Consider the following 13,693-nt stretch of genomic DNA (forward strand, 5'->3'; position numbering starts at 1 on the left):
GTACCACGACCGTACAGCGGCCGTGCCACTTCCGTACAGCGGCCGTACCACGACCGTATCCACGACGGTATAGTGGTAGCGGCGACAGCGGCGACTGTTGACGACCGCGGGAACTTACGACCGACATAGCGGAGGGCCGGCTTCTTAGGATTATCAGTGGCTGAAAATCCACTGAAACTGTTGCTTTTGGCTTTCGAGTGGCCGAGAGGTGCACGTATCTGTCGAGTTTGAACCAGAGTATTTGAACTCTCTCCGGTTGGTGGGATCTCAGCGCCCGGTTGATTCTGATGGATGCCACCGCAGGTTCCACACGTTACGCTGCTGAAACACAGAGGACCCGGAGACAGGTAATGATAGAAATCCCGCGGTCAGTCTCGGGAACGGACGTTTTCTCATGAGAGAAAAGTGAAATATGGCGTCCTTGGTGGGCCGGTGAACGCTGCAAGCCGTTTCCGATGCCACGGTGTTCACTCACCCGAGATCGCGTGAATCGCCGCGAATTCATGTGCATCGTCGTGGTAGTTCAGGTGTAGCAAGCGAGACGTTTCTTTCTCGCAATGTATCGGTCACCCAGTGATTGAGTATACAATGTCGCCTTGAATCGGTGGTGTCGTGAAAGCTCCAGCCATCTGCCTCATCACATTCCTGGTCTCGAGGAACGAGACCAAGTGCAGGCTTGGTTATGAGGTCGTCATTTCACTTGGGTTCTTGCAGGTCGCGGTGCACCATCCACGTATTGTAACACCCTGGCAGCGCGCGGGCGGCTCGTGTGCAGTGAGCACGTACGACCGGCATTGTCTGTCGCGTGATCCGCCCCGGCCGGAGCCCGCTGTTCGCTCGTGGCCCTCCCCTCCGCCGTGCTGGTATCCCGCCCCCTCCCTGCCGCCCGCGCCCCAGTTTCTGTGAGCCGGATGCGTCTGCGCCGGGCCGGTACCGGTGCCGCCATCCATTGAATGTCGTCCTCGCACCGCGCGTGCTCCGTCACTGGACCCAATAGGTGTATCCGGCCGCGGAGTCGGCTGTATCCAGGGAAACTGCACTGGATCCGGCGGACTGAAGGTTACCTATACAATATACATGCATGAGAATAAAGGATGGGACAGAAATGAAAAGGACAGGATGGCCCTGGCTAATCCTGATTAGCAGAGCTGGGCAAGTGCGTTCCTTTAGTGCGTTCCTGCGTTCTTCCGTACGTACGCACCGCCCTTTTAAGGAACGCAAGAACGCAGGAACGCAAAGTTTTTCAAAGGAACGCAAGTAAGAGGAACGCACCACCCGAAATTTTGAAGCGTTCCTGCGTTCTTGCGGAACCACCCGAAAAATTATATTGCTTCCAATGAACTCTGTGTCAAATGTTTGAATCTCGAGTACGTGTGTTTGCCGGTAGAGGCGCCACTTGTCGGTCGAATCGAGGAAGGCTTGCTTAGATTTAGTGGTGATGTTTACTATTCGATTCGGTTTCAGGCATTAAATGTGTAAATATTTTTAGTGGTGATGTTTACTATTCGATTCAGTTTCAGGCATTAAATGTGTAAAGTAAATATGATAACTTTTACTAAGATACATCTTTAAACTTAACCATTAATTTTAAGCAGGTCGCATTTTTGTTGAAAACCCTACGGATGATATTGGTAAAACGTATTTCAGATATTCGATTCGGAAAAGAGATGTCGAGTTGCTTTTCTGCCCCACGTCGCCATTCTGGGTATTCTGTGATCGATTCGCCCCGTGTTTGGTTGGGCCCGCGCCGCGTGGTTCGGCGGTATTTTTGAGGGAGGAACGCAGGAACGCAGGAACGCTAACGCACCGATCGAAAAAAATTTGAGGAACGCTATTCCAGGAACGCACTAACCGCGGCCGGAGGAACGCAGGAACGCTAACGCACTACCGAAAATCGAGGAACGCGCCCAGCTCTGCTGATTAGCCGCTTACTGCTAGTGGCCGGGCCACTTTCGCCACCGATCTAACTATTTCTGAGACGGGGTGGGGCGGGGTAGATGGGAGCCCACCTCAGCATGCGGGAATCAAACCCCATCGTTTGTCGTTCATAGACTGCATCGAAGGCACTTCGTGGCGAGTTGCAAAAGAAATGCTCGAGTCATGCGTTACGCTCGAGTAACCCTTCCTCTCAGTGACGGTGAGAGTATGACTAACGATGGCGGCATATTGGCGTGGTTGCGGTCATAGTAGTGAAAACGGAAACTTCCAGTTAGCTCTGCGCGTGTCGGGCTGACCGCTGTCTGACTCGTTTGATTCCCCATCGTTTTGTACGCCTGACTGCGCCCCTGGTCCCAGCTGCCTCTCGCGGCAGCGTCTTCGCACGTTGGACTAAGAGGTCCGCGGCGACTGCCGGGGCTGCGGGGAGAAAGTGCTCTCGGTCCTTTCACCTGGCCGCGGCAGACGCACTGGCTGCCGGACCGAACCGGCCTGGCCGCACGGCAGGACTCCCGCGCGGCTCACCAGCTGTGAGCGGATCCCCGACACTGCTGAACTTCTGCGGCGGCGGCCGCAGCTTCGATGCCATTGTTACGTCTGCACCTGCAAATGGTGCAACGATGTTTCTTACCGCAAAAAAAGGCCAGAAAGACACAATAGGAGGAGCCTTTGCATGATCTCTAGCATATTTCAAAATACCGGGTGTCGCAACTTTTAAAGTCGTACCAGATACAAAAAAAAAGGTTTTCGCGTCGGCTGCGATCCATAAAGTGTGAATGTTGATTTTAAAATCGCTGTCAAGGCAACCGGTCTTTCACGCAGTATTTGCTTCACGAGGGCGGAAAGTCGTCTCGTCCCGATCAAAGTACGAGACGTCGTTGCTCGCGTTGTATGCATCGCTCTCATGAGTTATGAACAGAGTCCAGCGGTATAGACTCAGGCTTGTGAGTCTGCGACGTATATCGCGTCGAGTCCGCCACGTTGCGCTGAATCATGTGAGTGGAGCTCAGGGCCGTATGCATTGGCTCCGGCCGGAACCGCCGGTCAGCTACACCACGGTCACGAGACATGACTTGCTCCCTCGTACACAGAGTCCTTGGTCGGTCGTCCGTTTTCGCTGAGAACTGGACCTGCCAGGAACTAATTATAACCACAGGTGTTGTTCTCGATATCACTCTTTTGGTCCAATATCGGCCGCCTTTACCGAGTGTTGTTTTCCGCGAGTTGTCGACACGCTGCCGTTTTTCGCCGCATCGTTCGGAGCTGCGGTCTTCCTCGCCGCTCGGGGAACTACGGGAGCGGAGAAGCGGTCCCTGCCACCGCCGCTCCCACACGTCTCGGCGGCCAGCCCGGGCGAGCGGCTGGGACCGGGCCGGCACCTCCCACGCCCGGCAGTGGAGGGAGGGGGGGGGGGAGGAGAGCGCTCTCACTCCACCTGCCTGATCTCGGACCGCCGCAGGTCCGTCTCGTGACCGTTATGATGAAACGGCAGACCGGACGGTCCACGACCGAGAAACACGCCGGCGTGATATAAAGGTTATGTTTTAATCTTTGATACGCTTGTTTGTATTACGGAATCCGCATCAACTATTTGTCTTTTGTTAACATTTTTAGATTCAAGAAGTCTAACGGCGTTTTAATATATTTGTTGTGCCGATATTAATTTATCTTATGATGATACAACGTCGCAGTAGCCCACTGGCCTCAAGATCAAACACATGACACAAACCACAGTCCACACAATGCCCGGCAGAGACGGTTGTCTGTGTAGCGAATGGCGTAGTAGTTACCAGACGACCACTCCTCTACTATGGCCAACGAGCTGCACCCGAGTGGGCAGTAGGTACAACCCGGCCGGACCGGCCTCTGTAGCGTGACCACCCGGCGGGGACCTCCACTGCGCCGTATACGCCTGGCTGACGGGATCGGCATGGAACGCGAGCGGCCGACGGGCGACGAGCCCCCTGTGAGGCCACTCAGCCACCGGCGCCGCTGCCGGAGCTGCTTTCCATATTCTGGGAGTAAGAACACAGCTGGCGGTGGCGAGTGACGGGCCTTAGTTGTTGTGGTAGCGGTGGCTGATTGTTGTATTGAGAGGGCGACCTTCACTGAGAGTTCCGGGACCCGACACGTGCGAGAGGCGATACACACTACGTGGGGGGGGGGGGGGGCTGCAGGCCGGCAGCGTCAGCACAGGTTTGGAATGTCACCATTATGTGGCAAGTAGAGCACGACTGCTTACATATAAATGTTAGTACTTGACCGCATATTGGGGCAGTGAGGTCCTGCAAAGGACGTCACGTTCTCACGTGATGCATGCCAGCCACTGAATGTCAGCCCCACGCGGCCAAATTTGGGATCGCTCGCTGAGCAAATGTAAGGGAGCCTGCGATGTCGCGCAAAAGGCTGCAAAGGCCTCATCGCGACGCAGATCGGTCTGTTGACATGATGACATTGGATGATCGTATAGACAACGTCTTTCGGGCTGATCTCACAACTCACAATGTGCGCAAATAGGGATCGTGGATCTGCGTGCGTGAATGAATGATGATCAGAAATGTTTTGTCTCCTATGATTGCTATGAATCACCATCGTCGTAACAAGTGAATCAGAATCTGTCCGCACCCATCCGCTGTAGTGGCTGCATACAGTCTTCGCTGGATCATCGGTGCGGTTCATGATGCGGAAGGAAAGGACTCAGCACATCATAACACAGGTTAACGAGTTTACCCTGCTACGAACTGAACCAGGAAAGAGGAAACTGTTTCAGGATCTGAGGTACACACACTGGGGCCTGTTGTACGTCTCTCGGGAGACTATTCTTGGGAGAGGGAGCCTGGCCACCTACACTTTCCCGGTCATCTGAGTGCCCTATCTGTGACGCCATCTGGCGCGTGCCCGGAGAGAAATGGAACAGGTGACGCCGCACCCAGACACACAGGCTGTACGACTTCACCGTCACGGGACACAAATTAATTTGAATTAGCTTGATTTCTTTTCACTGAGCTGTAACGGTAAGATAGAGTGGCCTGTAGGGGAGAGTGGGGTAAGATGCCCAGGGTGGGAAAGACGCCCCACCCCCTCTAGCGGGGAAACAAAGAATCGAACCTGGAAATTAATGTTCTTAGCGTAAAGCAGAAGCCTGCCTTGTTAACTGCACAAAAATTTGCGAAGCTCAGTTGGGCAACGGCTGGCTGGTGATTGCATGTTTTTTATTTGCTGCTTTCAAAAAATATTTTGGCGTCAAAACATTGTAAATATCAAAAAAGGTAGATAATTTTTGCGTCCTTTGCTATAGTCGTGATACATTAACATGCGTGTACTGTGTCCCAAACAGTTTGTTTCAGGGTGTAGTTTTATGGCTAACAAATTGTGCTGATTTAATGTTACTTCGGTACCTTGGGGTAAGATGCCCCCTGTCCTGATGGGGAAAGACGCCCCCTAAATCCGTAGGCTGTCCCTCAAGCAGCCCGTCAAATCATGTATTACATACTTGTGATGAGAAACAAAAGCCGATCTGGGACTATTGAGAGTCCGGTACGGTCGGGTGCTCCCCATGCCGGTCTCTCGGCCCACACAGCGACTTTTTGGGCGGCATCTGACGCTGAGAGCCCTCACGACGGCCTCTGTGGGCCCCATTATTGGTTCTATGGCCCCTCACGACATCCTTTGAGGGCTCCCACGTTGGCTCCACGGGCCGCGCTGGCATCTGAGGTCCCCACGATGGGCTCGAGGACCCTCAAGCATCATGAAGACCTATAAGGGCCCCACAGTGGTCTCCGAACGCCACCACGGAGGTTTGTTTGGCCACGCTGGACTATGATGGCCCTAACGATGACATCTGAAGCCCCTTACGACTACTTTTGAGGGCCCTTACGATGACGTTTGGTGTCTACTGCAGGCTCGAAGGGACTACTGATTCGTTCAGGCGATTCACGTGCCTATTTATGTCACTTTTAGTGCAGGGGGCATCTTACCCAGCGCCAGGGGGCGTCTTTTCCACCCTGTGGGGTAAGATGCCCCCTTTCACTTCTTCAGGAAAATGTTTGATAGCAAAAAAAGTTATCATATTTCAGGCACGAAAGTGTGATATTTTTGGAGAAAAATGATGTCGGCTTCCGTTGAAACTCCAAGTTTTGGCTTTCCGATCGTCATTTTCGAATAATATATGACATAGTCAAACCCTGGGCATCTTTCCCCACTCTCCCCTATAGAGCTCCAACCAAGCATGATACGGGTATGACGTTCAAAGTGCCATGTCGATACTCGAAAGTCACGGTTCCCAGCCGGCGGTTGGTGGTCGTGGGTGTTTGTCACGCCGAACTGCCGCACGTAGCTGGTCTTGTTGCGTCAGCAGACAACAGACATGTGCCGAAATGGGCGCCTTGATCCGTGATCTGCCCCGAGCTCTGACCCGCCCCGACCTCGTCCCACGCTGCGCCGGCCTCACCCTGACCTGACCTGACCACTTCTGCAACGCAACGAACAAGTAGTAAGAAGTCATGTAAGTTGCACACAGTTCATCTTAGTTCATCAGGGTCAGAAGCCAGCCTTGCAACCAACCTTACTCTGGCGTCGCTGACCTGCAGTGCACCCAGAGACCCACCCTCTTCCCTACCTCTCACTTCTGCCCAGCCCCTGCACCTCGTACCATTGAAATGGATATGCTCAAGGAACATTTAACACAATCAGTAGTGCAAAAGGGTGGTTCCTGCTGCTGCGCGCTCGACTGCACATTCTCTGTGACTCACCACAGCCTGTGGGCCTTGGGACGTGACGCGACGGCTCGTGGTCGGCCCGTGTCGCCGTGACGGCACGCGAACGGGCCGTCACGCCCTGTGACGCGTCCACCGTGTTTATTGTGTTTTATCAAAGTGTGGTACGAATAAACACCAAATGGCAGTGTGATAAAACACATGCGATATTATTTCAGTTATTTGCGTGCTTTTCCAGACCGCCCAATGTATAGACCCTTGCTAGTGTGTATTCAGCTAACTTGGCAGGACAGTCTGATTTCCGTCTTTGGGCATACCGAAGCGACAACTTCGACTCTAACGACAGCCCGCCCGTGCCGCCATCTAACCCCCGTCCCTCTCTCTCCCCGACAGGCGGTTTCACCGAGAGGTGCACGAGGAGCAGGTGGAGATGTCGGGCGGCTCGCGCTGCTGCTTCTCGCTGCTGACCCTCCTGGCCGAGGTACTGCTCTTCGGCAGCGTGGCGCTGGTGGTCGCCTGGTGCCTCAAGTACCGCGGCGGCTTCGCCTGGACCGAGGACCCCAACCTGCAGTTCAACCTGCACCCCGTGCTCATGGTGTCCGGATTCATCTTCTTCGCTGGACATGGTGAGAAGAGTTGGGGTTCCGGCAGACAGATGTGCGCGTGCCGCTAAAAACGGTGCCAGGACTTTGATGAATACACGACTTCGTCGATGTGATGCTCATTGCCTGATTAATCCTCAATCGGTAGCTCCGACATAATTTAAGTTTTGTAAGTTATGAGACGTAACTCGACTTCTTTTTTAACATTTGTTTGGGGTGTTTTGCACGGGAATCGACAAAGGCACTAAGAGCCGGTAGAGCTTGCCAGGCAGGCCGTCATCTCCAGTCTCCACGTTATGGTCGGATATTCCGGACAGAGACGGGCCAAGTTTGTCGGTCAATTGGCCGGTGCCCAATGCCCAAAGCCCATAGCAAAACCGTCTGGCTGCTGACCAATTGCTGGCTATTCACATATCCCACCAGCTGTAGGCGGACCCTCCCGTTTGTCTCATCCACCAGTCTGTTGCTTTACAGCCGTACGCTCACATGGGTTTCCGTTTTTTTCCCAGCAATGCTGACGTACCGGCAGTGGCGCTGCTGTAACCACTCGACCATCAAGCTGGTGCACACGCTCTACCACATCATGGCCATCCCGTGCATCGCCGTCGGCCTCATCGCCGTCTTCGACTTCCACAACAACAAGAAGCCGACGCCGATCCCGAACCTGTACTCGCTTCACTCGTGGATGGGTCTGGTCACCGTCGGCCTCTATGGACTGCAGGTACTTCCGGCGGTAAATATACCGTGCTTTCTGACTTTTTAGAAGTAAGAATTACGGTATTTTGTACGGGGACGGTTGTCAAGTTTCATACTTACTGTAGGATGAATCTAGTCACGCTCATTTTTCGTACCTATGAACGCTAATCTCATAAATATGTCCAACAATTGCAAAACTGTGGGCAAAGGACATGGATGACGGACAGCTCCTTCGCAACACACCGTATTCTCCTCTGGTTGCGTGCCCTTGCACCATCCTAGTTCTACTTCAGGTCACTCTTGCACCTATGCGCGCCCTCTTCCTCCCCCACTCACACGAGCGGCCGGCCGCCGGTCGCACCGCCCCAAATTATCCAATGGACGGGGGGTGACGCCAGATGCCAGCCACGCGGCCCCTGTGCAATTGCTCGTCGCCCGGGGGAAGGCCAGGCGAGTCGTTGGACCGACTCGTTCATCATAATCGTCGACCGGACGCCGCAACTGGCGCAATGGGTGCCACTGACAGCCCCGGCTGCCATGTCGGAGAGAGAAAGAGGGAGAGAGAGAGGGAGATGGGGAGGAGACGGAAAGAGACGGAGAGAGGAGAGGGATCAGCGAATGTTGAGTCATGAAGAGACACAACCGTTCTGTGCTTCTATCCTCAGGATACTGAAGTCCTTCTCCTCCACGCCGCAACGCCCCTCAGGGCTGGACAGGCAACTTTATCTCATGCGGGCTGCTCCCTTGGAGCGGCACCGCTGCTCCCGAGGGAGCGCACCCCGTAGCCGGATGCAGTGAGTGCCTTGGGGCTGGGTGGCCTGCCCTCTGGACGGGCTCAGCCCCGGCGACTCACTAGGGTGCCTGCCCAGATTAATGTCTCCCCCTATATCCTATCATCCTTCCGGCTCTGAAATGGTCTCATTGGACCGAAAGGGCCCAACCCAACAAACAAATCATGAAGAGAAATGTCAGCTAACTACGAGTGAAGCAAAACAAGAAGCTGACTAAAAACCTCAGTACGGCGTCCTCTAAATTAGCTACCCCTCACAACAGTTACTAAAGAGACATACTTCAGTTTGTCATAACAATGGCCATAAAACACGAGTCAAAACACCGCGCCATCGGCGCCGACGTAAGACTGGGAATAGGGCGGCCCATTGTGTTTGATAACACCGTGATTCATTGCTGTTGGCGACGCCGTGGTTAGCTTCGGAATAGAGGGTTGCTGATGGCGATATGAGTGAATGAATGGGGGAGCTGGCGACAAATTGTTTGAGAACTGAAGTCATTGACTGTTGTGGGCCAACTGCTGCAGCTGCTGTGCTGAGCGCAACTAACCGTCCTCTATGAGGCATCATTTAAACTTCGATGCCTGAGTCAGGCATCGAAGTTTAAATGATGCCAGCCTGAGACTAATGGTTGTGCCAGGATGCCAGGGAGTAGTTTTGATGAACTAAGCCCCATATGAAGCTTCACTGTCAGTTCAGTGGGCATTCAGAGGGTTGAGATGTCAGTATGACACACACAAACAAGCTGACTAATCCCGTCACTGGGCACTGATCTGAAATTCTGCTCGTGGATACACCACACCACTGCTCTGCCGCTTCCAGTATTCCTTCCCTGTCCCGCTACTCAGCCTCTGAGGGCTCGCTCATTTCCGTGTTCCTTGACTCGGCAATCTTCCTGTCAGGCGCCTTTGACTTACCATCACAAATGGGCTAGTCAGGAGCAGCTTTTATCTACCACAAGTCCATTGAAGTTGTCGAAGTCCGGTCCGTCATCAGGTCGTAACTCGCTTCCGTTATGTACGTTTGTCGCTATGCTCCGTTCCGTTCCGCCTGTGTTGCGTTACGTTGCGTTCCGTTTGTGTGACACAGTGCTCCGTTCCGTTTCAGTTCATCGTCGGGTTCTTCTCGTTCCTGTTCCTGCTCTGCTGCGACACGGCCACGGCCTCGTTCCGCGCCGCGCTGGTGCCCGTGCACAGCAGCTTCGGCATCACCACCTTCTTCCTGGCTGTGGCCACCTGCCTCACCGGGCTCACAGAGAAGGTCCTCTTCACCATTAGGTGAGTGGAGGCGCGCGGTGTGTAACAGTATGGAACAGGAGGTAAATGTGTTAGGTTCGAACTGGCGTGCAGTGTGTGAGTGCTTTGGGTGAGAGGTGAATGCTCGGTGCTAAAAATGAGTGCTCAGTGCGTAACAATGCTGAGTGATTTCATACGTAGGTAGCATGTGACACTATGGCACGGGATGTTAAGGTGTCATACAGAAGGTATGGTTGGGACAGGATGCGGATGGCGGTGAAAATGAAACGTTTCGTCTGCAGTGGCCAGGTGAGCCGGAACTACCGAGGGTTACTATTTAGTATCGGCGAGTCTAGTATTCGGTGCACTATAATGGGCGACACAAAGTGATAGTGAAGGTGAATTGCCTTTCAGCGTCCCTCGTTTCGCCTCGTCTTTTGATCATCGCTCCATGTAATTGGCTTCATTAGATCTCCTTTGATGACTTCATAGCGCTAATGTTTATCCTCATGGAAGCACTCTAGCAGAGCAGGAAGCGTTTACCCGATTTTCCTCATTGGCCTGTCTGTATTTTGTACGTCTTGTGGTGCCTCTGTTGTACTCCCTGTGCTAACATATCGTTTTATCTGTCACACGCACTGGCAGAGGAGTGTCTCACATGCTGCATGAAATCTCCCATTTCTATGCTGTGTTTTGTTGAAACCTCACGTCTGACTGCCCTCGCAGAGTGCAGTTCTGCCTGCAGCCGCTGACACGTCAGCGGGTTCCCTCTGCGCGCCGGCCGAGGAGTGTTGTTTATTTATAGTGGTGACTAACTGCTGCCCGCTGGACCCGCTGTTTAGTGTGGTGACAGCTGGGGCCAGCAGGGCCATGGCGGCCGCAGCGGGGGCGCCATGGGATAGGATCGTGTCTGCTTTCTCAAGGATACCCCGGTACTCCTACATGGTCCTATTACGGTGGTGGTACGTACTACGTACATTGTACGCGTCCAGTGCCGATTTGTTTCTTACCTGTATTTTGTTAGATCTTCTGCTCACTATCTCGCTCACTTGAGTAGCTACAGGGTTAGTTAGCTGAAAGTCGGTATGCGCGCCGCTTACCCGTTATAGTGTTGTGGTGTGAACTGAACATGCGTTTGACTGTTATGTATAAACAAAAACCTGTTGACGTTCAAGATAAGCTCCAAAATGCGCTGGTTGTGATATGATGATGATGAATTGGGGTTTTTGGGTGCGCTGGGTTACTCCCTTATTTCACAGTGCTGAGTCTGCGGTGACTTTTGTTGTGGTGAACGGCGACGGCTTTCGAACTGATGCAGGTAATAGCCTAACGCATATATGGTTGTGGTTCTGGTCAAGTTACAGATGCGATGTGGGAGCTACAAAGGCGTTGGCTTCAAAGGTAGCTTCACAACGGCGCATCTAGTCCCCTCCCCAGTTTCCAGGTCATGTCCATCTTCAGCGGCACCCTGCCATCATCTAACGTTTACCATTTTCTCCCAGCCTCTCCCCTGGTTTCGCAGGTTTGTCCTGCAGCAGAGCAGACCAGCTCCCGTACCACCCCTGCGCGCGCTGTCGGCGGCTCTGACACACTGCGCACCGTTCCAGGGATACGTACCAGAGTCTGGGCGAGGAGCCGATCGTTGTCAACGTGTTCGCAATGTGTCTGGTGCTGGTGGCCATCGTCATGTCGGTGCTACTGCTGCTCGACCGGTTCCGGCAGAACACGGAGCGCCTCATCCTCGTCAGCAGGCAGCACGAGGCCTGAGCCCGTCTCAGTGACGTCATTGGGCGTCAGTGTGACGTAAATGGGCGTCAATATGACGTCAGTGTGGCGTGATGTCGCTGAAGAGCGGCGGAGTGAAACGAATACTGAGTGGGACGTCGTGGGAGAAGTGTAATGCTATTGAAGAAGAGAAGCCTGTAGTGGTGTCGATGAATAGTGGGATGTTCCGAAGTGTTATGCGATGATGGAAGGCGCGTGTAAGGTCAAAATCTAGCAGCATCTGTCTGGCGAAATGGTGGGATATAATGAGATTATGGACGTTATAAAGACAACGTAGGGTGATCGGTGCGGAGTTGCTCCCGATACCCCAAATATGTGCGGGTAGACCTACCTGAGCGAAGCATTTGGATCTGAGTGATGCTGGAGATAATTCGTATCATTGAAACGCATAAATATCGGCGTTCTTGCAAACCATGCTATTTACGTTAGTGGAAACGTCGACTTCAACGCCCGACCGCGGCGAAGATGATTGTTAGAAGTGGGTGGATTTTAGTGTTGCGAAGAGCTCGCAGTGAATATACAGCTTGTTGGAGGCACCTCGCGGCCTGGAAGACTGGACCGCTGTACAAAGACACCGACTAACATCGACGTCTTACTCAACACTGACCCTGACCGAACAGCTGTTCACTGTTGCCAGCTTTGCTTTTAACAGGTGCCGGAGTAGGGGGAGCATCTCCGGTGGTGTTGTCGCTTTGACCCCCGACCCGCGCTGCCCCGGTGGCTGTCCGCCGACTACTCGCTTCTGTAACCGCCGCTAGCTGTCCGGCGTTCCGCGCCTCCCGACCCCTCGCTTTGCCTGGCGCTGCGATCGCTTGGTGGCGGCTCACACTCTCCCGCTCGGCTCGCCCGCAGGGACACCTACTCGTCCATGCCGGACGAGGGCCTGGTGGTGAACGCGCTCGGCTGCACGCTGGTGGCCGCCCTGGTGGTGATCTCGGTCATCACGTCGCAGAACGTGTTCAGACAGAGCCGCGCGCACGGCGGCATCGCCACCGAGCTCTGACCGGCGCCCGGTGACACCGAACGGCAGTATGAGCGGCAGTGGCGACACCTCTGCCGGCGCGGCGCTGAACGGTCACAGGGCTCCGAGGGACCGGTGCAGCGGGACCGCGCCCGGCCGGCGGGGCCCGGCCGGGAGCATTGTGGCGAGGTGGTTTGGTGCACACAGCTGCCGCGTGTGGCTCGCTCCAAAGGCAGAGCGTTCGTCATTTAGCTGCCGTTGTGCATGTATAAACTTCATTTTAACGCTCTTGCCAGCAAGTGAGAATCACGACCGTCACGCGTTACTCGAAAGGAAAATGTCTTCCATATATATCATTATCATGAACTAAGATCTGATGCTCTCGATTGTAGGTTGAAAGCTGATGCTGTATTATCTGCCGAGCCCGTGTCATTTATATCGGGAACTATACGATCGGCGCAGTTCGGTCGAATGAATGGATACTTGCAGACTTTTTTCTTCCGGAATCGCCTTACCTACTTAGTATTGAGTATTGAGCGGTAGGTATAGCACCACGGCCGGCGCGGCGGTGTTTTGGTTTAATTCTGTGCAGCATTGTAGCGCAGACGATGGTGTGTTACGTCGCCAAGGCTGAGAGCTAAGGCGCCGAGTGTTGAGAGAGGTGTTTGGCGTGGCGTAGCGGGGTGTATTACATGGACCAGTGTCTTGTTCGAGCGGGTCATTGCGGTTGGTTGAGAGAACGTGTGTATGTGGATGGCCTGTGTCAGCCTCTATAAGACAAACCTGGCAAGACGCGAGTGTCAGACAATGTCGCTTGTTAAAACCTCATTCCAGGCGAATATGGCAGTTCGGTCAGATGCGTTTAGATGGTAGACTAGTTACTGGATAAGTGAAAAAAAAAAACGGGGCCGTTTACGGCTCCTGAATATGAATGAATACACGATAAGTCGAATTCTTGTGTCTTCGAAAATATTGC

At 53.7% G+C, this 13,693-nt stretch overlaps 1 protein-coding gene across 4 annotated transcripts in view; it reads left to right on the forward strand.

Annotated features, from left to right (window-relative positions):
- The window catches only part of LOC122394307 (probable ascorbate-specific transmembrane electron transporter 1), a 30,483-nt gene extending 16,814 nt beyond the window's left edge, over positions 1-13,669 (forward strand). The window contains exons 2-5 of one of the 4 annotated variants that reach the window (XM_043391088.1): positions 7,044-7,276; positions 7,762-7,973; positions 9,844-10,013; positions 12,609-13,669. In XM_043391088.1, coding sequence (XP_043247023.1) covers positions 7,044-7,276; positions 7,762-7,973; positions 9,844-10,013; positions 12,609-12,759 — 766 coding nt within the window. In that variant the 3' untranslated portion in view covers positions 12,760-13,669. Of the gene's footprint in view, positions 1-7,043; positions 7,277-7,761; positions 7,986-9,843; positions 10,014-11,578 lie in introns of all 4 variants that reach the window. The other 3 variants (XM_043391085.1, XM_043391084.1, XM_043391087.1) reach the window with 3 other exon arrangements.
- Positions 13,670-13,693: the final 24 nt, after the last annotated feature.

The sequence above is a fragment of the Amphibalanus amphitrite genome, unplaced genomic scaffold, assembly GCF_019059575.1.
Source record: "Amphibalanus amphitrite isolate SeventyFive unplaced genomic scaffold, NRLGWU_Aamphi_draft 000584F_arrow, whole genome shotgun sequence".
NCBI classification, from domain to species: Eukaryota; Metazoa; Arthropoda; class Thecostraca; order Balanomorpha; family Balanidae; genus Amphibalanus; species Amphibalanus amphitrite.